Here is a 13,788-nt window from a genome sequence, read left to right as displayed (position 1 = left end):
CGGTAAGTAATGCACGTATTCTTACTTTGCTTAAGTGCGTTGTACCTCATACAACTTTCTGGGTTTTTCCGACTTGGTAGGATATAGACGGTAAGGTGCGCTATATATTTACGAACATATATAAAGGCTGTTTATAGTCCCATCTCGATATCCAAGTTCTTACTTCTACATAAAACATACTCACTCAACATCAAAAGCGAAGATATGAAGCACGCTTTGCTTTTCATCTTGCTCGCGGTGATCCTCACGCTAACGTCAACCGTGTGTGCGCGTACTTTAGCGATCCCCGAACTTTCTAATCGGGATGTAGACGATGAAAATCTTATGGCTACTTTGACCTACCGCGCTCTGAATGTGTTTGCAGGATCCGACGATGAAGATCAAGAAATGAATCTCGAAAAACGGGCAAGGAATAAGCGTCTTCGTAATTGTAGCTCAGATCGTGACTGTCCTTCTAGTCGATACTGCAGTCGAAATTCGGGCAAATGCTTCAAGCTACGCAATAGAGGAGCAAATTGTAAACATGACTATGTTTGTGGAACTGGTTACTGTGGGCGCAAAACTGGAAGATGTGCTAGGCAAAAAGGCAATAATTCCAATTGTTTTGGTGCTGATACAGCATGCAAATCGGGTTACTGCGATAGTTCTACAAACAAATGTTCGAGAAGACAAAAACCTGGAACACCTTGCACATCTGCGCGTCAGTGTTCTTCAGGATATTGTCGAAAAAATGGTACCTGCTCTAAGCATTATCACTCGCCCCGACCTCCACCACCAGTACAAACAGGTAAATAAGCCTCTTTCCCTCACTTTATTTCTTACTTTAGGCCTAAATTTGTACTTCTTCAACCCTATCTTTCTTTATTATCTCTATATCGCATTCCGGAATCTATATAAAATCTAGGGTTAATAGCTCTATTGCTATACAAGTGTGATGAAAATACCATCCCCTTGATAGGACTATCCTTCTGCGAGTGATTCTTATTTTACCGTGTGTCAGCTTTATAGAGGTGTTAGATAATGTGTGCCTCTTACAGTAGGTATAAGCCGTTGAATTATATATTCTAACACTATAGCTTTTATGTTTTTTAACATTTTATATAATTATCAAAAACTGCTTTTTTTAAACATAGTAGGTAAGGTTTCCTATCGTAGACAGATAGCTCGGGCTGAATAGAATGAATTTTAAGTATTGTACATGACTAAGCTCCTAAATTCTTGATCATGATATCCGTGCTAATTAATGTTGTTTCTCCAAAGAAGTAATTAAACTTCTCTATACATTTTGATCTAAAATCGTAGTGTGACGGCTTTGTTGAAATCCCCTTTACCAAGCCTAGATCCTTATACTTTGAAAGGAAGAACATAGGCGCGATACCGACTTCATCTGCATAGATGTAGGACATAAGAATATCCTCGCAGTTCGAGTCTATAAATAAGAAGATAGGTTAGATTTATTCACTTAATCATATAATCATCTTAACTCACTTAGTGTCACAAAATCGCGAAGTTCCGAGTATTTATCCTCCCAGTATTTCTCAAACCAGTCGTGGTGTAAAAAAGCACCTTTCGTTAGCACTATGTTGTATTCTGGTTTGTATGAAGTGATGTATTTCCCTGCACTGCTTCCTCTACGCGCAAAGAATCCAATCATACGTGTGGTAGTCTGAAAAGGCTGTGTAAATATTGTGAAAGCTTGTTCGAGGTCAGAAAGAGGAATAAGGATATCGTCGTCCACTGAGAAAACCGCTTTGGAAAAGTATTTAGCCTCATACTCTTTAGCTTCTCTGTTGGAAGCGATGATAAAGTTATGCGATAACGTTTCTAGTGGTTTGAATCGCTCGTTCAAGCTACGTGTTTTCGGTCGTATTAGATATATTGGTACCGGATAAAAACGTAAGGAGTCAATGAATTTTGGATCTGGCGAAGTTGCGTCGTCTACCCATTCCAGAATAAGCGCTCTGATTGAAGTTCCATCGTTAGAGGCGTAATGCCTTAGAAAATTTGGTAGTAGTTCCATTCGTCCTAGAGTTGGGGTTATCATTCTATGATTTAAACCTAAAAAGTTAGTATAATATTCTATATATATAGGATTATATTGTAAACTTACATAAACCCATCTCGACGTCGCAAAATTTGATTGGTGGAACGGAATAATCCATTTTTCAAAGTCTTTGTGTCTTTATAAGGTTTGATTGTGCTACCGGAGAACAGTAAAGCTAAAAATAAAGTCGTAAGGCATATAAACCCTACAACACGATAATGATAAAAGCGCTTTATTCTTCTGAATAGATGAGATGGCGAGGCTTGACGGCCAGGTGTTTTATAATCTTCAGGATCCATAAAGACAGATGACCGTGTTACGTCTAGAGTATAAACCTTTTCAAACATTTAAGCGTCTTTAGGTATGATTATTTAAGTCGAATGTAGCTGGCCGTAAAGCTTATATAGTAAAATCTTTCTAGTATATATATACGATAAAATATAGTCCTAGAAGCGCGGATCTGGGTTTAGACTATCCCTAAGGAATTATTTAGCGATTATACAAGAAAATCTGGAGCTGAACAACCCAGAATTTTTAACCAGTTTCTTTTAAATATAACCGCGTCTTTTATGAATTTCTGGATAACCTTTACTGTATCTGAAAAATATGATATATAAGTATAGATTCTGCGAATAAGGTCTTCGCTTCTTTCAGCCTCCTCAATTTTCATATGGAATGATAGGTTTTCTCGACGAAAAAGGAGTCGTATACTCGCGATACTCGGATAAATTCGATACCGAAGCTGTTCGTCTCACTACAGATAGGCGGCGTCGATCTAGAGCATCAGTGAAGATTAAGAAAGGTTTCTTTTTGATTCTTTGTATCACTGTTTGCTATATCGTATACTTTTTCTCCTTTATCAGGAAAATTCCTGAGCTGACAGAATCCGAGTACTTCAAGTACGCATCACCTTCTTCGATCGTTACACTTCCAATGGAGTACGAGGACGATCAGCTATACAAACCTGTGAAGATGAATAGTACGCTCGGCTTTGAACGAGTTTTCATTCTTAATCTGGATATGAGAACCGATCGTCGTGATTTAATGTCTCTCATGGGCTTAATTTCTGATATAGATTTTGAATATATCAGTGCGTTCAATAAAAATAACACGGATGAGGTTCGAATGCCAAATGTTGCATTACATCCACAATTCGAACAGGATTCTCTTACTCAAGGTCAATTTGCTTGCTACCGCTCGAATCTGAATATTATGCGAAGAATTGTAGAGGAAAGAATTGAATCTGCACTCATCATTCAAGACGACGCGGAGTGGGATTTAGATTTTAAGCTTGCTTTGGAAAGGCTGCAAGGACCATTTTCAAGTCTTCTGCAAGGCTTAGACAAAGATAGACAGCGTATACGTGCGCCAAAGCAACATGATCCTTGGCATACGAGCGAATGGGATATATTCTGGCTAGGAGCATCAGACGAGAAAGCATGGCCAAAGAGAAAAAACTCAAATGATCCAAGACCTTATGTGATTTATAATGATGATCTAGTAACTTTAGAAGAAGATGAGGAACCAGGAGGCAGAAAAGTTTGGCCTAATTACGGACTTCAACGTGCTCGTCAAGCCGGAGAGCCGCTTCAGCGATTAGTACAGCAATCCCGCTTCCCTGTAGGAATGGCTGCATACGCAGTAACGTTGAGTGGTGCGGCTCAAATTCTAGCACATGCTAGTTATGCAATTCGTCAACCTTATGATCTGACAGTGTGTGCCCTGTCTCGAGTTAACAATCCTTTAGGCTATCCTAAAAATTCGTGCTTACTTATGGATCCGGTACCGCCAAAAGATGAGTCTGTTCTAAGGTCGTATAGCGTCTGGCCGCCGCTTGTCACACAATTTCGTTCGCCAACCGGAGAGCGGGACAGTGACTTGACTTCGGGCGGGGTCAAGGCTGCTGCTCGTCCCCTTACATCGGATGGGATGCTGGAAGGAGGTAAAGCAGGTAGAAAGTTTGGGTACGGCCTAGAAATAAGAAAAGGAGTTAAGGAACAGATTCTCTCGCGGGTGAGGGGTTGGCGCGGTGCACAAAGAGTATCGGTGCGATAACGATATCAAATATCTTGACCGCTTTATGAAGACGGTCATTATTAGTAGAGATGTATGTTGTATATAGAAAATGATGATTATATCTTTTCCATCTTTATAAAAAGTTGTATGATGACATTCAAGATGGCAGATACACATTCTTAGGACGTGGACAAGTACGCTAATTTTATCATGCATGGTCATGCTTATCCAATTTAAGCACTTAAACGATGTTCAGGATTTAGACAATCGCTTTGTACACTAGTAGATCTTATATCCGGAGGCATGTACATTTACAGTTTCAACATAATTAGAGAAATAATGACAAATTTACCGAATTCCAAATTCATATTCTGAAGCCATTCTGCACAAGGGTCATTCTATGCCGAATGAAATCGTTCCGCATGACCCGGTGGGGAAATAAGCCTAGAAGGTTGTTACAGTAAGGAAAGTGTGTGCGCGTCCCTCTCTCTCTTCTTTATCCTCATCATCATCAGCCCTGAAACATATACAAAAATGTCACGTCCCGAATATGATGTAAGTTCGCTTAAAGTGCAAGAAAGATACTTGAATGTTGAACGTCGTCTCCCTTATCAGCCGAAAAATATGCGATTCCGCCGTTATGGTAATTCAGGATTGAGAATGTCTTTATTTTCACTTGGTGGTTGGTTAACGTATGGCGGCTCAGTAGAAGATAATGCAACGAAAGAGATCATGAAGCTAGCTTTCGAGAATGGAATCAACACGTTCGATACTGCCGAAGTCTATAGCTCTGGAAAATGTGAAACTTCAATGGGAAAAGCAATCAAAGAATTGGGTTGGCGTCGTAGTGATGTCGTGATGGTGACAAAGATCTTCTTTGGCACGGGTGGAAAAGAGCCTAACGCACGTGGTCTGAGTCGTAAACACATCATCGAAGGGGCTAATGCAAGCCTTGAACGTGCTCAATTAGAATATTGGGATGTCATAATGGCCCACCGCTGCGATATTAGCACGCCAATGGTTGAAATCGTTAAAGCATTCAATCATCTTATCCAAACAGGAAAGTGCTTCTACTGGGGTATATCTTGCTGGACTGCTCAACAAATTCAAGAGGCATACGGGATTGCTGAACGATTAGGCTTAGAGCCACCTCTTGCCGATCAACAACATTATTCTGCATTATACCGCGAACCTGTTGAGAAGGAGTACATGCCTTTATACTCAAGGTACAAGCTTGGCATTATGGCATGGTCACCTTTGGAAGGCGGACTTCTTACTGGAAAATACAACGGAGGTATCCCTCAAGGCTCTCGTTTAGACGTTCTAAAAGACTCGTTCAAGCAAACTCTTGAGAAATTGCAATCACCTGAAGGAAAAAGTCAAATTGAAAAAGTGCAAAAATTAACGAAAATTGCCGATTCTTTATCTTGTTCAACAACAGTCTTGAGTTTAGCATGGGCTGCCAAGAATGAAAATGTTACTACAGTCATCCTTGGAGCTACAAAAACGGAACAATTATTAGAGAATTTGAAAGCACTTGATGTGATTGACAAATTAACTCCTGATATCCTACATCAAATCGAAGAAGTTCTAGCTAACAAACCAGAACCATTACCAAATTATGGACGTGAGATGTAAAGAGTCAAATAAAATATGATAGCAATGACTACTTTCTATTTCTTTAAGGATTTGTCTAAATTGGATAAACTCTTTTTCTACTTAGAAGAATTTAGATAAAACACTTACTTCTATTATCGTAACCCTAACTAGCAAATAAGGGTCTAGCTACCTTTCATATTAGTGATATTAACCTCAAATTCCCCCTTATCGGATTAGGGTTTTCTGTCTTACTTGTAGTTAATAATCTGATGGCATTCATCTCTTCTTATATATACACCCCTCCCCTCCTACACCTCCCACATAAATCCTGATACTCCTTCACCTTCTCTAGTATACTCTCCGACCTGAACGACGTCCCGATCGACGATTCCCTTCGCTGATTCGATACATTCAGAATCGGCGTGACCGGCATTGATGAAGAAGTATCTGTAGAACTTGGTGATTCGAAAGCCGCCCTATCACTCTGCCAGTATGAAGTAAAACCATCTAAAGAAGGCGATGTCTTAAATCCTGGCGATGTCTTGAATTCTGGCGATGTCTCGAACCCTGAATATGCCTCACCGTCTACTAGTCCAAGTACGGATAAATTTGTATGCAGCGCCGACCTCTCCCTCACTTCAGGACTTGCCAGCATCGATCTTATACACGAACGCCCACCCTTGAAAATTTGAAAGCTATCTATAATAATCTGCAGCGGCCAATCGTACACCTCGCCCCAAAGGAAATGCCGCAAACAATTGTGTGACGATCTGGCGGTACATATCCAGCGGTCAACATCAAATGCTTGCAGACAATTCCACCATGTCTCCTCATAAAGACGTGAGATATTCTGTGTATTTTTCGGTAATCCATTCTCCAGACAAGCTAATTCTGCTTGTACGGCGGAAAATACATCTAAGTAAGATGCAAAGTGAGCGAACGTCATAGCCCGGGCATTGTAACCGTTATCCAGATAGGTTCTAATTGATTCTATGATACTATTTTCCTGTGCCTCGCACATTTGCTGTAAATCTATAACTATTTGTCCACATGCCGCTTTTGTGTCTAACGGTGTCTTCAAAAGCTGTAATTGAGGTCTGCCTAAAGCGATCCAACGGTAAACGAGCTCACGATAAGAGACCGGAAACTGTATAATATCTAATTGCTCACCTATCGTGGCTTCTGCTGAACACGGATACCAAAGCTGTGAGAGTATTGCATAATTTTTCATTTGCCTGTCTGACGTATCTTCACAACTGTCATCGCTGTGTTGTCCTTGATGTAACGCTTGACTATCTTCGTTTGTACTCTGTGTATTCTCTAAGAAAGGGAAAGTAGCAGATGAGAACTGCTCTGCCGGTGATAATAAAGGTTGATATTGTGTTGACCAAAATTGAGGTTCACTCCGTAAAAATTCTGTCAATTTTTCAAGATCTTGCTGCGATAAAGCATTATCCTGAGGATCGTGTGAGTTGATTTCTTCCTCTCTTGAAAGACTCTTTAGTTGAGTCTTAGGTGAAATGCTGGTTGAGATTTGTTGTAGATAATCGTTGGATAAATTCATTTTTTGATTTTTGAGATTAGAGACTTTTTGAAATTTAGACTTTAATACTTATAGCACTTTTATACGATCAAAGACATCAGAATTCCTTTATCTCTTAAAAGTTGCCTTATGCTAATTGATCTATAAATTATGCTATCGGCACAGAACAGTCATTCATATAGCTCCTTATCTTAAAGGAAAAGTCGGGATCACGACCATTGTAAGAAGCAATACAATTGTGGTGTTTTCATTGTTTAGATATTAGCCAGCCACTTTACTTAGGTTGACGTCCCGAGCCTTAATCCCGTCATCTTTCCTTTACTACTATTTTCTGATACCTGTGAACTTGATACGGGAGTAAGCCCGATAAGCTTTGTTCCGACCGAGAATAAAATATCTAAGGCCAAGGACTGGCCCCAAAATGCTGGTAAAACTGAATTGCATGCATGTATTAAGTGTGAGCCGAGCCGGTTTTTTTTTTCATCCAGCTCTGTGTGCTGTCAACAGATATCTGTTTTCTCATAAAGTGTCCTGCATGAGATTTGCGTCATCGCAATGCCTTACTGTACAGTAGGCACTGCAGTACAAGTGATCAGTAAGAATCGGGACATAGTGTTGGTGGCAATCAGCCACACACAAGAGTATGTGTACTTTCCCTTCACCAAAGCCGGGAGTGTATCAGGCTGCATATACAAAAAGGGGCCAGCGTGCACACGCATACGCACACGCACATTTGACGTTTTCAAGGCTATTCCTGTTCTATCTTCCGCTTCCCATGCTGTCAAAATGCACAAATCTTTCAAACGTGACGGGAGCCTTATGCGACTCATGCATAGCGTTCCCGTTCCCATTGACAGGTACATACCCTGTTTACCCTTACCCGCATTTCTGTGGCTAAAGACCCAACTTGTTGGAAATAACATAGCTTCCCAATTATGCGTTTATCTTTTTGAAAAAGCGGATCTTACTGTGCCCGTATACCTTACAATTGCTGCACCTCCTGGCGTATAACAGTTTGTCTATCTTCTGTAAAAGGAGATTCAGTGTCAATCTCGCGTATATTTCAGCCACAAGCAATAAAGGTAACCAACTTCCTTTTTGTTTTCGGTCAAAAATACGTAAAATTGGCCGAACAATAAATCTATAAGTTTTGTGTCGCATAGTCTAGGAAAGAGAAAGGGAGAGACGGGAGATAAACATAATATAAGGTAGTTCTATACTCCGCTGTATGCTTACAAGGTAAATACTTTTTTTGGGGGATACTCGCCCTGCATACTGTCCGATACGTCTAACGTCGGTAGTACTTTAACCGAGTATTCATATACTAGGCACTGTGGCGCCTTTCGGCCAAAAGCACCAGATTGTAGAGTATAAGAGTAGACCAAATCAATGCCTACATGTTAACTATCATTTTTAAACGCAGAATATAACCTAATCAATCCCGCACAAGCAACAAACCGGCCCTGCCGATCTCAGAAACGGAATCGTAGTCACGCTTACCTCAGTCAGGAAATTCTTATGCTTATTTATCGTTTCTTGGTCCGCTCGTACAGACTGGAAAACCTGATAAGTCTGAGTTGCTACATTATCCTACGATATATATCGTAATATATATTTCGTATACTGGTACTGTTGACTTGATAGCTATGAAATTATATTGTTACAAATTTATGTTAATATTTTGATATATTCTCCTTATGTTTTCCGATTCGTATTCTTTACCTTTTTTTATACTTATCTAGAATATAAACCATGATTTTTGTGTGTATTTAATACCAGAAAGACTGTAAAATATTGATAGTGCTATATCAAGCTCTTAGTCATATTATTAATCCGACTCTAACTGAAGTCCGGTAGCATCGGTGTATTTTCGTAAAAGAGATACGAGAGTAGGTTATGTAGATTTGGTAGCTACTCTATCACTTCCTTTCTAGATTAATATAAGAATAAGAAACAGAAGTTCTATGTCCCTAACGCCAAAGCGAACTGATATTATCGCTAAGGCCAGGTTTTTAGTGAAGCCGGTTGGTAGCTCTTTAAATCTTTAGGCGTTCTTAACCCTGTAAAAGTATACCCTTTCGATCATGAAGAATGAGTTTATCGACAGGTTCGACCCCTCAAGAGCTTAATATTAAACTATAAGAAAGAGTCATCTCCTATTATTCTTATTTATACCCCTCTTGGTATACAGTATATATAGAATTGCTAAATGACTTTTACGCCGAGCCTACCTCTTCATTATGTTCCGACGGACAAATCAGGCCGGAAAGCTCCCTTGTAAGGATGATCAGTAGTATTGCAGTATATGAAATCCTTTAAAAGGGGTCTTACAGCCCTTAACAATCCCATATCTTGGCCATTACCGGGCACCCCTCACCCTAATTGGCGATAATACTCCTATTTAGCTCATTTTACCAAACTCCTCATCTAGATTTCTTTGAGCAGTTCAAAGCATTTCAGAATCTTTGAAAAGCTTAAATACCACTAGATTTTCACTTTTTTTACCTAAATTCACCCAGCATCTTTTTTTTTGCATTCCACAATGAAGTCCAACTTCTCACTCATTCTCACCCTCATTTTAGCAACGTCAGTCTACCACTCCAAGGCTGCTCAAAGCGATTGCCGAAAGAAATATACCGGCAATATTGCCCTCGGCACCAATCAAGTAGGAACCGGTGGCCAGCAAAATACGCTTGGTCAAGTCGGAAAAGGTGATTATAAAGCCGTTAGCTTTGCTTTTTGGGAATGCAAGATCAACAACTATTATCGCTCACCGGATGAATTCGGTTTCTTGGTAGCCGATGGCGTTAACCCGAGTAATTGTGCAACTGCTGTACTCGGGGATGTGAACGGTGCGACCGTTAACCATCAAGCGTGTGATTTCGACGGAAAGGATAAAGATAAGATTAACCGACAACTGGTTTATGCGAACTATTACCGACCAAATGGTGGGGACGCTAACGTGGACATCTTTTTCCAAGGGAGTCCATTAATCCCAACTCGTACCGGATTCGATTCAAAGCACGCACTTTTGTGGCAAGGTCAGGAAAAAGGAGGTTTAGAGGTTGGGCAACTGGTGGTAAACAATCAAACATCTCAATTGAACTACGACCGTTTAACACTCCATGACGTTTCAATTGCTGCAACCGATTCTTTGGTAAGCCATCAACAAACCACTAGTGAAGGAAAGATTGTTAAAGACGTTAAAGGCGGATTACCCGTTACTTTTGCCGCAATGCCGGCAATGCCAGGTACTACAAACAACTTTGCAGCAACTGGTGCTTCTGGTACTCCCAGTATCGATAAGAGCAAGTTGTTTTCCAACTAGCACTTAAAGCTAGATGCTTTTTTCTTCTGATTTCTGTTTTCTTCCCTTTGTATTTTCATACTTTCTCTTATTCATATATTTTAACAATATTCTATTTAATGACCTTATATTGCATCACGGTCAGTCTAGAGAACAACGATAAAAACTCTATTTCTCCGAGTCATAAAAGATATCCTATTCATATCTACATCTTAATCAAGTAGGGCTTAAACGAACAATCTTCATACGCTCGTTTGTCACGTGTGACGTAAAATGCGAAGGAAAAGACTGTAATAAAACTGTTACGGGTTTAAGGATAGCTTTAATGTATATCTTACTTTATTGCTGTATCTAAGGTCTTTCACTCACGAGTATATCTGTAGGAACAAATTAGTCTCACAGACATTTATTGCTATCGAAGGTTTGAAGGCTAGATATATGTGGAAGAATACCCGATGCAGGTTTAACGCATACAGATGATTGTTTAATGCCACTGTTTGTGGCTTTTATGGCTTTCACTTTCTCTTATTCCGATGCTCGGCTATTTTATCCTAGCAATATACACTCAATGAATTAAAGCTAAGCTTTCGGGATACGACTATGGCACATTAAGGGGAGAGTATTATGTAAACAAAAGCAGATAAACTTAGCATATAGCATTCAAGCTTTCCAAAAATAGTGGCTGAAGCTTGATTCATATACCTACTTCTCTACCGTGAGATCGATCAAAAGGACAAGATTCGCTACAGCCATTTACCGTGTGAGTAAATGGCATCGTAAATCTCATTGCGAAATATATCTAACATAACCTGATTAATCAGATGTCTTGTCCGCATTCTCGATCTCCGTCTCTTCCTCTTCGTTAGGTTGTAACAAGCCCATGTTTGACATATCATAACCATTTGCAGCTAGATACTCTTCGAATTCTCTATCAATCTTTTGCATGCCATCCTTTGTAACAGCGGGAATAAAGAAGTATGTGATAAGAGCAGAAACGACTGCTAGCCCCGACCCAATGTAGAACGGACCTGAATAGTATAAATTGTTCGACTCGCCTTGCGGTGCGAGATCTTGTTGAATTTGTGTGTAAACATAAGATCCAGTAAATGCGCCAATCTTTCCAACAGCAGCGGCAATACCGTAGAACGTACCTCGAACTGCGGACGGAGCCACGGCTTTGCTGGCTAACAAACCTAAGTTATTACCTGGACCAAATTCACCGAAAGCCACATAGATACCGTATAAAACAACGATTCCAGGAAGATTGTTTTTCAAACTTCCAAATCCACCCGCAAGACCAAATCCGATAGCGCATTGACAGATCAAGCCGGTAATCATGGTATTCTTCGGACCAAGACGATCGGAAACGAAAGCACCAATGATCGTGCCTGGCAGATAGAACGCATTAATCAAAGTGGACCATCCCAATACTTTTGTGAGATCGGTGTCATCGGGAACAATTTGATCGACGAAATAACTCGAGTATAGGCCTGCTGGATAGCTCACGTAATCTTTTTAAAGAATTTAAAGGTAAAGGAATGGTTAATATCGATCATACATTATCCCGCTAGCAAAAACTCACCATAAATAAACCAGGCAAGACAGACAGCCGTTAAACGAACCCAATATTTACGTAAGATCAATAGCCAAGGAACATTTCGTTTAATGGCTCCACGCTTATAAGCTTTCGTTTCAGACATTTTTGTACGGAAGAAGAAAACCACAAAAGGAGGAATTGCTCCTAATCCCAACGTCATTCTCCAAACCCATTCCAAATGATTCTTCCCAAAGATTTGGAACATGATCAAAGCAACAAGATTTGCTGCAACGAAGCCTAAGTCGATCATGGTATTTGTGGCCATGATGAAGTACATTTGTTGACGACCCCCATTAACATCTTTTGATTCGGTATTTTCAGAGCATGCAACACTGCCAGCCGGGTATTCTGCGCCTATTGCGATCCCCATGATAAATCGATATGCTTCAAGGGCGGCAAATAGGCCTTTCACACTTCCGCCTGCCCCGTATGCTCCAGCGATCAAAACACTCCAGAGCGATAACCAAAGACTGGCAAAGATCATACCAAATTTGCGTCCAATTCGATCACTGAGAACACCGAATAAAAGCATACCCAGAACGGTACCTGCAAAAGCCATAGAACTGTATAAAGTTTTAAAATAGGAGAATCCAGGATTGGTTCCGTATTTCTCGATTTGTTTCAAGATCACACCTGTTGGCCCGGAATTTGCATTGACATAACCATCACTGAAAAGAGCTGCACCACAAGCGAAGATCAAAGCGACAGGACCAAGTCCTCCTTTTTTAGGAGATGCATCAGATGATTGTGCGTCAATGACTTGATCAGATTGACCTACTTGTTCACTTTTAGGTGAGAGATCCTTCTTTTCGATTAATTCTTGATCATGAATCGGTTCCTCATTAGGTACAATATAAGGTGAATCTGCGCTAGACATTGTGAGATGCTTTATGAATGAGGAAGATGATGGTTCTCATTCAAACACAAGTAGAGACGAGCCGACGGTATTTATTTCAACCATAGGAAGCAGATAAGCAGGAACAAAGCGTATCATTTCAGTGTAGAATAGGAATTAGGAATTAAAATCCTTACTGACGTTCCTGGTAGGCACGGTGGCGTCTTTTGATTTGGGAGGAGGTATTAGCAGATTAAGGGGGTTTCAAGGAGTAATTCAGTGTAGGACTGATTGGCCACATGCTAATTCATGCGGGAATTGTCTTTTTACACGCTAAGGCATGACAATATTAAGTTTTTATCATGCCGAGAACGTGCGCTGATATTGAACTTTTCATCAAATGAAAAGACTGTACTAAAGCGGGAATAAGGATTTTAAGCAGTACAACCCTATACTTTAGTAAACGTTAGTGTATAAAATCAAAAGTACTTCATTCTGCTTAGTAAGGCTATCGTTGGTGGTAGAAAAGTTGGTGCCAACAAACCACACTTTTGGACTGTTTTTTGTTCTTACGCGTACAGTGGCGGTGTACCACAATTACCGCGCACGGCACTGCGCGCGCGCGCGTTTACCAAACAAACGAATATACATTACAAGCCATCTTTGCAAATCAGTACAGTGGAGTGACAACTTTCTCACCATCATCACTTCATCCGCACCCACGCCGTTCAAGTGACAATAGAATGATAAACATGTCTTATCATCCTGGTTCATCACCTGCCAGCGCAATGAGATTAAGAGCTTCTCAAAATGGAGCGACTGGTTTGCATATACCATTGCAATATAT

At 40.3% G+C, this 13,788-nt stretch overlaps 7 protein-coding genes across 7 annotated transcripts; 4 read left to right on the top strand and 3 right to left on the bottom strand.

The window, feature by feature from the left end:
• Positions 1 to 173: 173 nt before the first annotated feature.
• Positions 174 to 904, top strand: FA14DRAFT_95101 (uncharacterized protein). Its single transcript, XM_025503110.1, has one exon. It carries the CDS (start codon positions 205 to 207, stop codon positions 793 to 795), a length of 591 nt encoding a protein of 196 aa, XP_025351681.1. The 5' UTR covers positions 174 to 204; the 3' UTR covers positions 796 to 904.
• A 263-nt stretch (positions 905 to 1,167) lies between these two features.
• On the bottom strand, positions 1,168 to 2,418 carry FA14DRAFT_175569 (nucleotide-diphospho-sugar transferase). The gene is made up of 3 exons (XM_025500592.1): positions 2,111 to 2,418; positions 1,489 to 2,045; positions 1,168 to 1,429 (listed from the first exon to the last, which is right to left on the bottom strand). The coding sequence occupies exons 1-3, from the start codon at positions 2,389 to 2,391 to the stop codon at positions 1,203 to 1,205; spliced, it is 1,065 nt and encodes a 354-aa protein (XP_025351680.1). The 5' UTR covers positions 2,392 to 2,418; the 3' UTR covers positions 1,168 to 1,202.
• Positions 2,419 to 2,654: 236 nt separating this feature from the next.
• On the top strand, positions 2,655 to 4,209 carry FA14DRAFT_95098 (uncharacterized protein). Its single transcript, XM_025503109.1, has one exon. The coding sequence runs from the start codon at positions 2,720 to 2,722 to the stop codon at positions 4,097 to 4,099; it is 1,380 nt and encodes a 459-aa protein (XP_025351679.1). The 5' UTR covers positions 2,655 to 2,719; the 3' UTR covers positions 4,100 to 4,209.
• Positions 4,210 to 4,447: 238 nt separating this feature from the next.
• On the top strand, positions 4,448 to 5,897 carry FA14DRAFT_95085 (putative potassium channel beta subunit protein). The gene is made up of 2 exons (XM_025503108.1): positions 4,448 to 4,615; positions 4,676 to 5,897. The coding sequence occupies exons 1-2, from the start codon at positions 4,595 to 4,597 to the stop codon at positions 5,696 to 5,698; spliced, it is 1,044 nt and encodes a 347-aa protein (XP_025351678.1). The 5' UTR covers positions 4,448 to 4,594; the 3' UTR covers positions 5,699 to 5,897.
• A 48-nt stretch (positions 5,898 to 5,945) lies between these two features.
• FA14DRAFT_175566 (uncharacterized protein) lies at positions 5,946 to 7,223 on the bottom strand (the record flags this gene model as incomplete). Its single annotated transcript, XM_025500591.1, has 1 exon — positions 5,946 to 7,223. One exon carries the CDS (start codon positions 7,221 to 7,223, stop codon positions 5,946 to 5,948), a length of 1,278 nt encoding a protein of 425 aa, XP_025351677.1.
• A 2,521-nt stretch (positions 7,224 to 9,744) lies between these two features.
• Positions 9,745 to 10,530, top strand: FA14DRAFT_158744 (uncharacterized protein; the record flags this gene model as incomplete). Its single annotated transcript, XM_025497991.1, has 1 exon — positions 9,745 to 10,530. One exon carries the CDS (start codon positions 9,745 to 9,747, stop codon positions 10,528 to 10,530), a length of 786 nt encoding a protein of 261 aa, XP_025351676.1.
• A 489-nt stretch (positions 10,531 to 11,019) lies between these two features.
• FA14DRAFT_169348 (MFS general substrate transporter) lies at positions 11,020 to 13,602 on the bottom strand (the record flags this gene model as incomplete). The annotated part of the gene is made up of 3 exons (XM_025500200.1): positions 11,020 to 12,020; positions 12,092 to 12,908; positions 13,591 to 13,602. 3 exons carry the CDS (start codon positions 13,600 to 13,602, stop codon positions 11,323 to 11,325), a joined length of 1,527 nt encoding a protein of 508 aa, XP_025351675.1. The 3' UTR covers positions 11,020 to 11,322.
• Positions 13,603 to 13,788: the final 186 nt, after the last annotated feature.

The sequence above is a fragment of the Meira miltonrushii genome (genome assembly GCF_003144205.1).
Source record: "Meira miltonrushii strain MCA 3882 unplaced genomic scaffold FA14scaffold_8, whole genome shotgun sequence".
In the NCBI taxonomy this organism is placed as follows: domain Eukaryota; kingdom Fungi; phylum Basidiomycota; class Exobasidiomycetes; order Exobasidiales; family Brachybasidiaceae; genus Meira; species Meira miltonrushii.
This window is presented reverse-complemented; position numbering and strand designations above follow the sequence as displayed.

What these genes read in the sequence shown, in the direction of transcription:
- FA14DRAFT_95101 (XM_025503110.1), top strand. Translation starts at nt 205, where the DNA reads ATGAAGCACGCTTTGCTTTTCATCTTGCTCGCGGTGATCCTCACGCTA.
- FA14DRAFT_175569 (XM_025500592.1), bottom strand. Translation starts at nt 2,391, where the DNA reads ATGTTTGAAAAGGTTTATACTCTAGACGTAACACGGTCATCTGTCTTT. An exon ending in CGACGTCGAGATGGGTTTAT is followed by an intron (nt 2,046 to 2,110) that starts GTAAGTTTACAA and finishes TTTAAATCATAG; the next exon opens with AATGATAACCCCAACTCTAG. An exon ending in TCGCGATTTTGTGACACTAA is followed by an intron (nt 1,430 to 1,488) that starts GTGAGTTAAGAT and finishes TCTTATTTATAG; the next exon opens with ACTCGAACTGCGAGGATATT.
- FA14DRAFT_95098 (XM_025503109.1), top strand. Translation starts at nt 2,720, where the DNA reads ATGATAGGTTTTCTCGACGAAAAAGGAGTCGTATACTCGCGATACTCG.
- FA14DRAFT_95085 (XM_025503108.1), top strand. Translation starts at nt 4,595, where the DNA reads ATGTCACGTCCCGAATATGAT. An exon ending in TGTCACGTCCCGAATATGAT is followed by an intron (nt 4,616 to 4,675) that starts GTAAGTTCGCTT and finishes CTCCCTTATCAG; the next exon opens with CCGAAAAATATGCGATTCCG.